At 35.9% G+C, this 12,759-nt stretch overlaps 1 protein-coding gene across 1 annotated transcript; it reads right to left on the reverse strand.

Moving 5' to 3' along the window:
* Positions 1-529: 529 nt before the first annotated feature.
* On the reverse strand, positions 530-12,460 carry LOC18423666 (glutamate receptor 2.7). The gene is made up of 5 exons (XM_011629541.3): positions 12,036-12,460; positions 9,530-10,863; positions 6,226-6,538; positions 1,947-2,353; positions 530-1,368 (listed from the first exon to the last, which is right to left on the reverse strand). The coding sequence occupies exons 1-5, from the start codon at positions 12,310-12,312 to the stop codon at positions 919-921; spliced, it is 2,781 nt and encodes a 926-aa protein (XP_011627843.2). The 5' UTR covers positions 12,313-12,460; the 3' UTR covers positions 530-918.
* Between the last annotated feature and the right edge of the window lie 299 nt (positions 12,461-12,759).

Here is a 12,759-nt window from a genome sequence, read left to right on the forward strand (position 1 = left end):
CATGAGTAATTTATGAGTTTTTGTAATTTTCTTATAAGATCTCCCTTATGAAATGAAACATAAAAAGTAAACCCTATAGTTGATCCCTAAAATGATTTTTTTAAGATAATTTGAGTTTTAATGATATTTTTCCTATTTTTAATAAATAGGACTTACACGAAAAGAAATAATATATTTTCACAACCAATATGACGTATTACAATAATTGGCCTATTGATTCTATGGGCAAAAATATGCATACTCCCTACGAGTAATAGGCTTACTTATTGATATTGTTGTGGTTTATGTTTGTCTAAGGACATTGGGTGATGAGTGGTTACTGCCTTTTTAAAGGTGCCCTATTTTTCATCTCCAATAGTTAAATGTATTGCCAAATGTTAGCGTTTGATGTTGGGTATGAGTGCCCAAATATGACACTGTATGAAGCATAGTATCATAGTATCAGGTCCCACATTAATGCTTATGAATCAAAATGGCCATAAAAATCCTAGATGGGCTAAAACTAAAAACATGAAAATAGGCTAGATACTTTTTACTGCACAAATATACAAATTCTATAATGCATATTCTTGTAGCACAAAGTCAATCAAACATTATGGGGAGAAGGTATAAAATTTGCAAGAAACTTGGTAAGAGATAAAAGTATGGATTGTGCATTTCACTTCAGAAATGCTCCTTTTGTGGGTATCTTCATAAGTCCACAAAGTGTGGTACCATATTCCTAGTAGAAACTCTTTCATCGAGAACCCATGTTTTAACCTTAAGCCAAAAAATGAACTTGACACATATTAAGCATCATGGAGTTGGAGGTGCCTTTCTTCTATGGGTCCATCATCGCCATCACCATCACTACGACTATTGGCTAAGACTGAGGTGAAACAAGGTGGTGAACCATCTTCACTGTAGAGTCCTTCAGCATTAACATGGAAGCTCAACGGGCACTCTGAAACTGTTGGGGGCACGATTAACTTTTTTGTTGTTCTCTATTCTTCCCTCTTTCCATTGTTTTCTCTTGAAAGTATGTGAAGAAAGGTCCATCTCATCATAATGTTTAGCCATGTGAATGATTCTCTGCCAAAAGCCTCTGTTCACCGGTGTCGTTTCACTTACAATTCTATTCCAGTGCTCATTGCAAAGGCCAACGAAGAAAACGATTAGGGCCCCAACAGAAGCGGTTCCAACGATGAGGAAGAGGCCCCAAAAGCTATCTAGGCTCAAACCCTTGGAGGAGTCGGAACTTGACCAGCTTGAACTCGTATTTTGTTTGCGAAACCATTTGCTCTCTAGTGAGGCCATTGTGTCTCCTTCTGTTACTTTGAGGACAGCAGAGGAAATGTCGGAAAGTAGTGGGGAGTTTTTTGGAAAGACCTGAGATGTAGATGTTAAATGGTTAATTACTAAAGAAAGGGGATTTTTGGTACAAGGAGGTCAATCACTTGTAGACATTGGATTTGGAATCCGACAACATGGAGTGTATCATATAGTTCAAAGAATTTCTTTTGGACTTTGGTCCTGGTCAATCGCACCATCCCATATACCCAAATTCACATCCAACATACGATAGTGATTGTGACCTCTATGTATCAAAAATAGTTTCACCGTATATTCTTCCAAATAAAAATGCATAAAAATAATGATTAAGAAATGGAAGACTGGTATTTATTTTGGCTTATGGAAAGAATGGTTTTGGTATACATAACTGATGCATAACTGATGCATCTTAGCCTCTTGAAAGGAAAATGGCAATCCCATAAATCACAACATATTGTCTCTATGAATATCTTAGTATGAAACTCTAACCATTTTACTTAAGAATAATTCTTTGATGGAAAACCTTCTCTCTTTGTTCCAATTTTACTGGATGTTTTAAGAGAGATGACGAAAGCCCTTATCATTCAAAATTTAGCGGACGGAAGCCCAGAGAGAAAAAGAGAGAGAGAGCTTACAAAGCCAAAGCCTCCGGTCTTGTAAGTCAGCCCAGCCATCATGAAATTGTTGGGGTGGTTCGAGAGAAAGCACTTGATATATGGAATCTCATCAAAGATTGCAGCTACCCCCCCATGAGAGCTTCCCTTCAACAATGCCTTAGCATATTCATCAACCGTGTGAAGTGCCTGAAGCTTTGACCGAGCAATGCCCATCTCCTTCAAGAGATCCTCAACAAAAGAATTACCTTGGTATCCCACATTGTCTTCATTTTTTATCAGAGTTTGTATGTCTGTAACAGTGGGTTGTAATTGCTCAACAGTAAGAATTGAGGCCAAGTTTGCAGTGTAACTGCTGGTTAATATGAGAACCATAAAGAGCCATAGGATCACCACGAATCGTGTCAAATTGCTAGTTATTTTATCTCCTGGAGGGCATCAACTACAAGTTAGAGACATAAATTCATCTATGTAACTTCGAAAAATAAATTCATACAAGTGATGACATATGTTTCATTGACGGAATATGCTTACCAGACGTAAAAATTAGAAATTCAGCTCATCCAATACAACTGTTACATAGATAGTAGATTTTTATCCTATTCCGGGATTGGGTAAGAATTGACTTGTTTCTTAGTAAAAAATTAGGCATCAATTCAATTTTGAAGGAGTCACGCGGTTATGCCGAAGAATTACGCGGTTATTTATTTTTTCATTATTTTTCTAATTTTTAATTTTTAAAGTTCAAAATATTTAAAAATTTCTAGGTCAATTTTCACACAAGAGAATCAATCCGATCATCAATATGGACTAGATTTTCAGAAGGCTAGTTCACCCGGCCATTCTAGGTTTTGAAACATTGCTGCATGGTCTCACATGCTTACAACTATAAATTTTTTTAAGGAAAATACCATTAAATTCTTTCTAGTAATATTTGAGAGAATGTTTTTTTTTTTCCATTTCAAATAAATATCTCAGTAATAAAAAATTACATAAATACCTAAATTTCTGTTATTTTGTATTTAGAATGCGAAACAATCATGGGCTTTTTTGTAATTCGATCATTAAAAGGCCTAAACCAAATGACAAAAATACCCTTAATTGTTCTGCATTACAAATAAGAAATGCATTATTAGTATCAATAATGCAGAACAATCATGAGTATTTTAGTTATTTTACACTTAAATGCCTAGTACGTATCAAATTACAAAAATGTCCCTTGTTTTGAATTAATAATATTGAACATTGTGTTTCTTATTTATAATGTATAACAACTAGGAGACCATTTACCATTCTTACAAGGAGGTCGCAATTGTTTATGGCTATTAGATGTCACATTAGATGGCTTGGGGTATGTCATAAAATTTTAATTTTTTTTTAAAAAAAATTCTGAGTCTAGTAAAAGACTCATTCACAACCACTACAGGGCAAGAGTGACTGTACCTCCTTGTTAAAAGTAAATGGTATTTTTGTATACCTTTCCAATACTAAACTAGCTATGGTTTGTTTCATTGTTTAGAGACCAACAAGTGAAATAACAGCCCATACCGGTTGGCTATTCATTTCTTTTTCCATATTTCTTCCAATTCTTTTGTCTTCCCCTTGTAGCAGCCCAACAAACACTAAATTAAGAGGAAGTAAAAAAAACCATTCTCGCCCACTTAATCAGCCCATAGACCATTTGCTTTTTTTGAGAATATTATTGCAAGACTCTCGGTTCTTAAAAGAAGCGTGAATATACAAAAAAATAGGGAAAGTATTATGTAACGAGTAAAGACCATTAAGGGAGTCAAAATATTCCTATTAATGTTGGGGGTTGACTTTTTATTTTTATTTTTTTCAACTATTGCGGTTTACATAGAGCCGAGGCTCTAAACAATCAAAGCACACCTTCAAATAGTGTCGAGAAATGTGGTTTTTAATACTAGAAATCTTTGTGATAGTCTTAAAATATATTTTCATCTTTAATTATAAAATTTAAAGCTTCAAATATAGTGTAGATCTAGCATATCTATGAAAACTTGAGAATTGACTACTCAGAAATGCGATACAAGATGCACTATTTTCAAAACTTGAAATCCATTTTTTTCTCATGGCCATACATCTTGATGTCGAGATGATCAATTTGAGGATATTTGAACATCAAAACAACCTCTTGTAGTAAAATTTTTGAGGTGGGCTCTAATTTGATTGTTTAGAACCTTGGCTCTATATAAACTTTTCCCTTTAAATGATGCTCAAAGTATCATTATTAGTAATTTGACCTCGCTAGGAGGCCCAGTCAAATGATTGGAAAACCCTAGTCCGGATGCATTAAATTGTTGAAATACTTCTACTTGTTAAGGGTTCCCAACAATGAAAGGGGGACAACTAGGGCATTTTTAAAAAATGTTTTTTTGGAGTATCATATAAAATGACAATTTAAAAAATTTAAACTTTTCAATGCTCTTTAATGATTTGGCAAGGGTTTTTTATCCATCAAATTCCATATGTAATTTGATTTATTTCTCATAAAAACCAATAGAATTCCCTAAAACAAACCCAAACTACTATGCAGAAAAGGGCATTAAGTTTCTAGGGTGAGTAAGCGGAGGGATTTCTAGTTCTTGTGTGGAATCAGTGAAACAAGCCAGAAAAGGCAAAAGAGAATAAACGTCAATGGTCATTGAAATCTAGAGACTACAGGAGCATAAAATAGAAATGGAAAAAGTTTTGTATAGGGCACCAACTTTACCAACTTTAAACTATAGAAGTATCTCAAAAACTTATCAAAAAATGTTGTTCCAATGTTACAAATCCCAAAAATTATCTTGATTTCAATATGTATGGATATTAAAAAAAAAAAAGAATTTCAAGTTCTAAAAATAATGCATCTTGTTATATATTATATAGAATGTCCATTTTCTTAATTTTTAAATGTTTAAAGATTTCCTCGATTTGAACCATTTTTTAAAATTTAAATTTTATAATTAAAGATGAAAATATATTTTTATGCCATCAAAGACTTTAGTTGTTTAAGATTGCCCTATACTAATCTGACCAGATAAATATTTATAGTTTAATATGGCATATGACTAAAAACACCAATTCCTCGAAAACACTCCAACTTCACTTCTTAGTTTTCAAAAGGCTATTTAGCTACAAGGTAAAACAGAATACCTTCATCTTGTGTATATAAAACTGCATGTCATTTTCAAAAGTAAGTGACAAGAGAGTGACCAATCTCATACTTCTGGTTTTTCAAGGAGATATTATGAGAAACTCGTCCTAAAGATTCCAAATTAGGATCATTGAAATCAATGCCATCAGTATTGGACCAAATATGAAAATAGTGAAGAGTTTGGTTCAATCAAACACGTCTTAATAGGGTGGATTTGGATTCTAAAATATTTTAAAATTTTAAATAATAGTTTATTAAAGAGAAATGACACTATGAGACCCTCCCACACCCATATGAGTAGGACTCCAAAGGATCAGCATTAAATTTGGCACAGATCTCTAGAAAAGTTATCATTTAGGGTGTGGGATTTGACTTTTTTTTAGATCTGTGTCAAATTTGATGGTGATCATTTGGGGTCCTACTCACATGGGTGTGGGAGGGTCTCATAGGATCATTACTCTAGTTTAAATCTATAAAATATATTACAAACGGTTGCAAAATATTTGTTTTGTCAATCTAATCAATCAAAACCAAATAATTGGACCAGACCGGTTAAACATTTACTTTCTGCTAGTTTTTTACCACACATGAATTTTACTTTGGAGCACACCTACCATGGCTTTTTGTAAGACATTCCCCAAATGTCAAAAAAATCCATAGATTGTGTGTATGCCTTGGAGCTTTTGAATTTCCTATTTATCTCAACATAAGGTCGCAACCTTAAACAATTCGATTAAGGTGCACCTTAAAATTTTATCATAACATACAATTTTGTTGTAAAAAGTTCTTAGTATTATCTTAAAATCTATTTTCGTACCTAATTAGAAAATTTTAAATTCCAAAAATGGTAAAATCCAAGTAGATCTATAAATATATGAAAATCTTGAAAATGGACGGTCTAGATAATGTGTTGCAAGATGCACTATTTCCTAGATTCAAAAGCTTTTTTTTTTTATATTCATAGATCTCGATGTTGAGATTGTTAATTAGAGGGTTTTTTTAACATTAAAACAATAATTCCAATAGATTTAATAGATTTTTGAGGTGCCTCTGTGATTCTACATTTTAAGATTGAAACCTTACAAGATATTTGCTTCTTCCTTAGATTTTTCATAATGATTTTTGCTAATTGGTACTTACTCTGCGAAAAGATGAGCGTTGAGAAGGAGAAATACAGAGCTCTGCCTACTTGTTCACTCAGAGGACCTCGAAAATCCTCATTCATCCGGTGCTCTAGAAACCAGACCACAAACGCCATGAAAAACAAGAAACATGAAGCAGTCACCCATAGCTCCCATGTCAGTGGCTTCAAGAATGCCAGTGCGTTGCTTCCCCTCTTCTTCCTCATTGGCACGATCATCGACACACCGGGCTCTGTGTAGGGTGGCGTGAAATCGACATAATTCGATCGATTTGCGATGATCGCCACATCACCCACGACAGCATCATATTTCTATGAGCATTAACCAAATTACCAACATATCAGAAAAAAAGGAAAACAGAGAAAGGGAATGATTTATTTCAAAGAAGCATGTAAAAAAATAAAGTTTAAGTAGCAAAAAAAATAGTGACAAAAAAAAAAAAGCGAAAAATGTATTTGTAGTCTAGCGTGCTGTTCATAACAATCTAAATGTTGCCCACTTTATAAAGTCGGCTGTTTCACACTTGGCCAAAATGGTGGGTGACACACTTAAAGAACATGGTATGGGGGTAAATTAGAAGGGAAAAGGTTTTTTTTGGGTAAATAATATTTACTTTTTTATTATATTCTAATAAATAAAATCTAATCAAAATTCTTTAAACTATTATTTACTTTTGAGAAGTTCACCAAAATACATAAGAAATTTAATAATTAATATTTTCCCATGTCTTTTGATTTTTTTTCATCAGGTTCATCAAAATGCACATGATCCTGAACATGAGTTGGAATTATTGCAAACGGATAAAAATTTAGGACTAAAATGCCCATCTCCTCTCTCACTCTCTCTACCCGCCCTCTCTCTTTTCTCTCTACCCGTCCTCTCTCTCTATCCGCTTTCTCTCTCTACCCACCTTTTTTTCTCTATCCGCTCGGTCTCTACCCGTCCTCTCTCGCTCTACCCCCTCTCTCTACCCGCCCTCTCTCTCACTCTCTCTCTCTACCTGCCCTATCTTTGTACCTACCTTCTCTATCTCTCTTTCTCTTTCAATACCCGCCCTCTTTCTTCTAGATCTTTTTCTCTCTACCCATCCTCTCTCTCTTAATCTATCTCAACCCATTTTTCCCCCTTTCTCCTGAAATCTTTCTCTTCCAATCTCTCTCGGCCCATTTTTCTCCAACTCTCTCGAAATCCTTCTCTCCCAATCTCCCTTTGCCCATTTTTTTTCACTCTCTCCCAAAATCTATCTTCCAATCTCTATTCTTAGAGAGGGCGGGTAGATAGAGAGAGATTCAGAGGAGAGAGGGAGGGTAGAGAAAAAAGAGTGAGGACAAGTAGAGAGAGAAAGACAGAGAGAGGATGGGGAGAGAGAAAGATCCAGAGGAGACAGAGGGAGGGCAGGTAGAGAGAGAAAATATAGAGGAGAGATTGTCGATAGAAAGAAAGACCTAGAGGAGAGAGAGAGAGGATAGAGAGAAAGAGAGAGGGTAGGTAGAGAGAAAGAGAGTGGGTGGGTAGAGAGATAGAGACATAGAGAGAGGACGAGTAGAGGGAGGGGGTAGAGAGGGTGGGTAGAGTGAGAGGGTAAGTAGAGAGAGAGAGAGAGAAAGTGGGTAGAGAGAGAATGAGAGAGAGGGTGGGTAGAGAGAGAAAGAAAGAGACATAAGGTGGGTAGAGAGAGTGAGAGAGAAGAATGGCATTTTAGTACTAAATATTTTTGCCTTTTTTACTGGGGGGATAAAAGCAAGAAAAAACAAGATGTGATACTAAATTATTAGGGGAAGATGTCTACAAAGTTCATTTTGAGGTAACTATAATTTTCCCTAACAATTTTAGTAGTTGATAGATTAGGTGTATTTTGATAAATTTTTCAAAAGTATTTTATTTTAGAAAATTGTGCGCCTTACTTTGATCGTACAAATCACACCTTTTTATTTTTAGGGACCGTTTGTATAGAGCCAAGACTCTAAACAATCAAAGTAGAGCGCACCTTCAAATAGTGTCGAGAAATGTGGTTTCAATACTAGAAATCTCTGTAATAGCCTTAAATATATATATCTTCATCTCTGATATAAAATTTAATGCTTAAAAAATAGTGTAGATTGAGCAGATCTATAAAAACTTGAAAATCTTGAAAATTGATGGTCCAAAAATGTATTACAAGATGAACTATTTCCAAAACTTAAAATCTATTTTTTTCCAAAATATATTTCAAGATTTTCAAGTGTTTATAGATATGCTCGATCTACACTATTTTTTAAGCTTTAAATTTTATAATTAGATATAAAAATATACTTTCATGTCTTCACAAAGATTTCTAATATTGAAGGCGTACCTTACCTTGATGTACAAACCACACCCTTTAATGAACGGTACAGTTGGCATATGGACGCCTCCGTAGGTGTAGAGGTAAGGTGCCCTTCAAATTTTATCATGGTATATAATTTTGATGTAAAATGTTATTAGGATTATCTCAAAATCTATTTTTATCTCTAATTATAAAATTTTAAATTTAAAAAATGGTTAAAATCAAGTATATCTATAAACATATGAAAATATTGAAAATGGACAGTGTAGATAATATATTGTAAAATGCACTATTTCTGAGACTTAAAATCTTTTTATTTTTCATAGTCATACATCTCGATGTCGAGAAGATCAATCACAGGGTTTTCCAACATTAAAACTACCTCTTTCGATGGATTTTTTGAGGGGCATCCGCGTATTTCTACATTATAAGCTAGCATCCTTATATAAACTCTTTCCTTTAATGAATAGAGAGAAAGATTACAAACAATTTTAATGAGAGAGAAAACGAAGAGGCTTAGCAATTATTTCATGGATGGAGAGAGATGGAGAGAGATGTAGGGGTGGCAATAGGTTGTGTCCGGCTAGACCCGGACGTGCATAGTATTTGGGTCAAATATTTGGACCCGTACCCAGATCCATCGGGTCCCTGGTCGAATCCTGCCCTATGATTCTTTCTTCTTTTTTTTCCCTTCTTTTTTACTATCATATACCCTATGACTATGAGCTTCTTTTTAATTGCCAAAAATACTATAAAATTGTCCCAATATTGTGACAATATGAACACTAACGCTCGCCTAAAGATACATGATTGCCATCGTATACCTTATGACTACGAATATGGTTCGGGTTCGGCTAGACCCCGGCCCAGACCTGAATAGTATTTGGGTCCAAATTTTGGCCCTATAACCGGACCCGAGGTTGGGTATACCAATCGGGTCTGGTCAAGTCAAGTCCCATAGAGAGATGGCAAAGCATTTGATTTTAAGTCGACTTACCCCAAGAAATACCTGGTAAACCAAGTCATTGTAAGTGCCGGCTGTCTTCCTTTGATTGTCAGCAAAAGGAACGTACTCGTACTCCAGTCTGTAGGGCAACGCCCTCACAACCGCATCAAACACATCAACTGAAAACCCCATAGCCCTCGATCTCCCATCCAACGGCCCCCATTCCACCTTCAAAAACTCACGAAACCCCTCTGTAACTGGAACCCCAATCTTCATCTTGCTCCCATTAGTGGTGACCACCCAACCACTGGGGATCACTGTCGATTCCCCGGGCCAGATCACCAGCCCCAAATTTGCCACATCATCAACCATCTTATCGATCTTTTTCCTGTTAATCTCCCTTGAAATTCCTGTTTCCAACGACCAAAACCCAATTTCTCTCACACTTTTGCCCACAACGTTCACTATTTCAAAAGATGAGCCTTGTATTTCACCATTGACAAACAGGAGATTGCCATTTAAGCCCTTGAGTTTGATGTCTAATAGGGCACTTAATAGCCGCGGGCCCGTCGACGAAATCCCAGTCAAATTCCCAGCCGTTTGTCCTGTGATAGGTTGCCGGGAGCCGACATTCTCGACGCCGGATTTCTCCATTGCCAAAGCCAAAACCCTAGTTGCATCATAGGCTCTTAAACAAAATGCATTGACATGAGGGATCTCAATTTCATTTGGGTACTCTTTCCTATAATATCTCTTATATCTATATGAGAAGTTATCCAAACGCTTAGTCTCTTCAATGTACGCTCTCACTCCTAAAACCCCTTGCATTGAGTCTATGATCCAAGGATCCATAGAATTCAACAAGCTTGCAAGCCCATCTGTTATGATCCAAGCATAGTCTCTGCTCATCATGCCGAGCTGTTTAGCATGTCGAAAGAAGCGCGAGGCGAGAGGCGACGACATGTGGACTATAAAAACCCTAGTTTGCATGGTCATGACTTTGTGGAGCTCCTTTTTTATCAGTTCATCACTTGCATAAGAGGGGATAAGGCCTCCAAGGTGAAGGTGAGAGCCAATATCTATGAGAGCATCATTTAAGTATGGTACGAAGCCGGCTCCGTAATCGGTGTCTTCGCATATGGCAATGGCTTGTCTCCATTTGAAGAATTTGATGAGAGAGGCAATGGGTTTGGCTTGGATTGAGTCACTGAGTGTTGCTCTAATGAAATAAGGGGTGTGGGTTGTGGAGAGAGAAGGAGAGGTTGCAGAGAAGGACATAATGGGGATTTGGGATTTGTTGGCAACATTTGATAAAAATTGTGCTTCTGTTGATGTTTGAGGCCCAATTATCGCTTGCACCTCTACATTGTTGATGAGGTCCAAAGCTGATTAAAAATGAAAGAGTTTACATCTCAAAATGAATGAGTCATTACAATTTATGTTCATCGAAAATGAGGCTTAAAGCTAGAGAATCCATCAAAAGAAAACAACATTTTTCCGCAAAGAAACCAAAGACAAATATTGGGTTGTGTAGCACACTTCTAGTTGTTCGATCTCACATCTAATTGCTGGATGTGATTGTGATCTCTTTATACATAAAATAACAGTGTTACTTGATACTCCCCAAAACCTAAAGCTTCTAACTTTCAAAGATGTGTTGTTTTGGTATATTAAATGGAGAAAGATTTACTTTACATGTAATGAGTACCATCCATCATTTGGGATGGGCGGTGGAGAAGAACTGCATATCTGCTTGATGCACAAGCGCAAGCATTTAGGTTTGAGGTGAGAAACATCTCCCATATCCATCCTCAATGAGACAGATGGTGGATGGGAGTGTGTGTTATAGGTGTGAAGCGTATAAGTTTGCTTTCCACTTCCTCCAAAATGCAGGATCATGTAAAGTGATCGTGATCATCTCAATGGTGCAACTCATAGTTCAGAAAATCGACTCGGCCAGGGTACCCACACCTGGCCCAGGTGAGTCATTTGGCCAAGTCTGAGTAACTCAGTGAAGTTCATATCATGTTAAAAAATAATAATAATAATAACAAATAAATTATGGTCTATATATAGGGTGTGGTTTCTATAAGGTTAACAATTCAATTAAGGCGCACCTCGATCATAACATGTAATTTTGGTGTAAAAATTATTAGGATTATCTGAAAATATATTTTAATATCTAATTACAAAATTTTAAACTCCAAAAATAATTAAAATCAAGTAGATTTATAAATATATGAAAATCTTAAAATTGGACGGTCTAAATAATGCGTTGCAAAATGCACTATTTTGGGGAGTCAAAATCTTTTGGTTTTTTATATTCATATATCCCGATGTCTAGATGATCAAGTAGAGGGATTTTCAACATTAACACAACCTTTTCCAATGGATTTTTGAGGTGCATCTGTAATTCTATATTTTAAGGTTGCAACCATATATAAACTTTTTTCTTATATACAATAAGATACTTATTCTCATCAGGGGCATTCGTGTAGCTTACTGGCAAGAGAGAGAGAAGAGAGAGATTATATCAGCAAAAAGAAAGAGAAAGCACCAGCTGAAGCTGCCTGCACAACGTCTCTACCAGAATCTCTCCTAGAGAGATGTAGTCTAGTGTTGAAGTTGTGGTGCTCCCTATAGAAATCTTCAATAGCCATGCTTATGCACATATTGCTCACTCTCCCAACCAATGAATCCATAGCCAAAACCACACCCACTTGGACAACTCCTCTCGACCCATTTGCTTCTGCAATTTGTGCAAAACATTGGTGTAAGGAGGCAATGAAAACACAGAGGAAAAAAACACTCTTTATTTTTTTTCTCGAGTCCATATGCAGATCAAAATCGGGCTGTTATGAAGTTGATGGTGCGTGATAGAGATCTAGGATCCCGTATATCCTTGATTTCTTCTCTGCTTTTTACTTCTCTCTAAAACAAGATTTTTTTGCCGGTTATTGGAGGCCAATGTCTCACTCCCACGGAGGCAAAAGTACCCTTGATTTTCTCGATAAATCCATAAATCTCCCCCTTTCTCATACGTCAAAGAAAATAAGTTAAAGAAGAAAAGGCGATGGAATCTCATTTTCCACGAAGAATTTCTCCCTTCCTACGTTGAAGGGATCATTCTTTCCTTCCGAGGCTCCTTTTCAGTAGCTATTTTGTTTTCTTCTTTATAATATCAGCCCATGTAGCATGCAGGAGCTTACTGTATATTAACTCTTTTCGAGATGCACACATTAGTACACCATTCTCGCTATAAATTTTTTAATAACATGAGA

Source organism: Amborella trichopoda, chromosome 8 (assembly GCF_054954075.1).
Source record: "Amborella trichopoda isolate Santa Cruz 75 chromosome 8, AtrichopodaSantaCruz75HAP2 v2.0, whole genome shotgun sequence".
Lineage (NCBI taxonomy): Eukaryota > Viridiplantae > Streptophyta > Magnoliopsida > Amborellales > Amborellaceae > Amborella > Amborella trichopoda.

Bases quoted from the DNA above. Each gene is read 5' to 3' on its own strand.
- LOC18423666 (XM_011629541.3), bottom strand. From the start codon at position 12,312: ATGGACTCGAGAAAAAAAATAAAGAGTGTTTTTTTCCTCTGTGTTTTC. The intron at 6,539-9,529 runs GTAAGTCGACTT...TAATGCTCATAG, and splicing joins TTTACCAGGTATTTCTTGGG to AAATATGATGCTGTCGTGGG. The intron at 2,354-6,225 runs GTAAGTACCAAT...GATGCCCTCCAG, and splicing joins AACGCTCATCTTTTCGCAGA to GAGATAAAATAACTAGCAAT.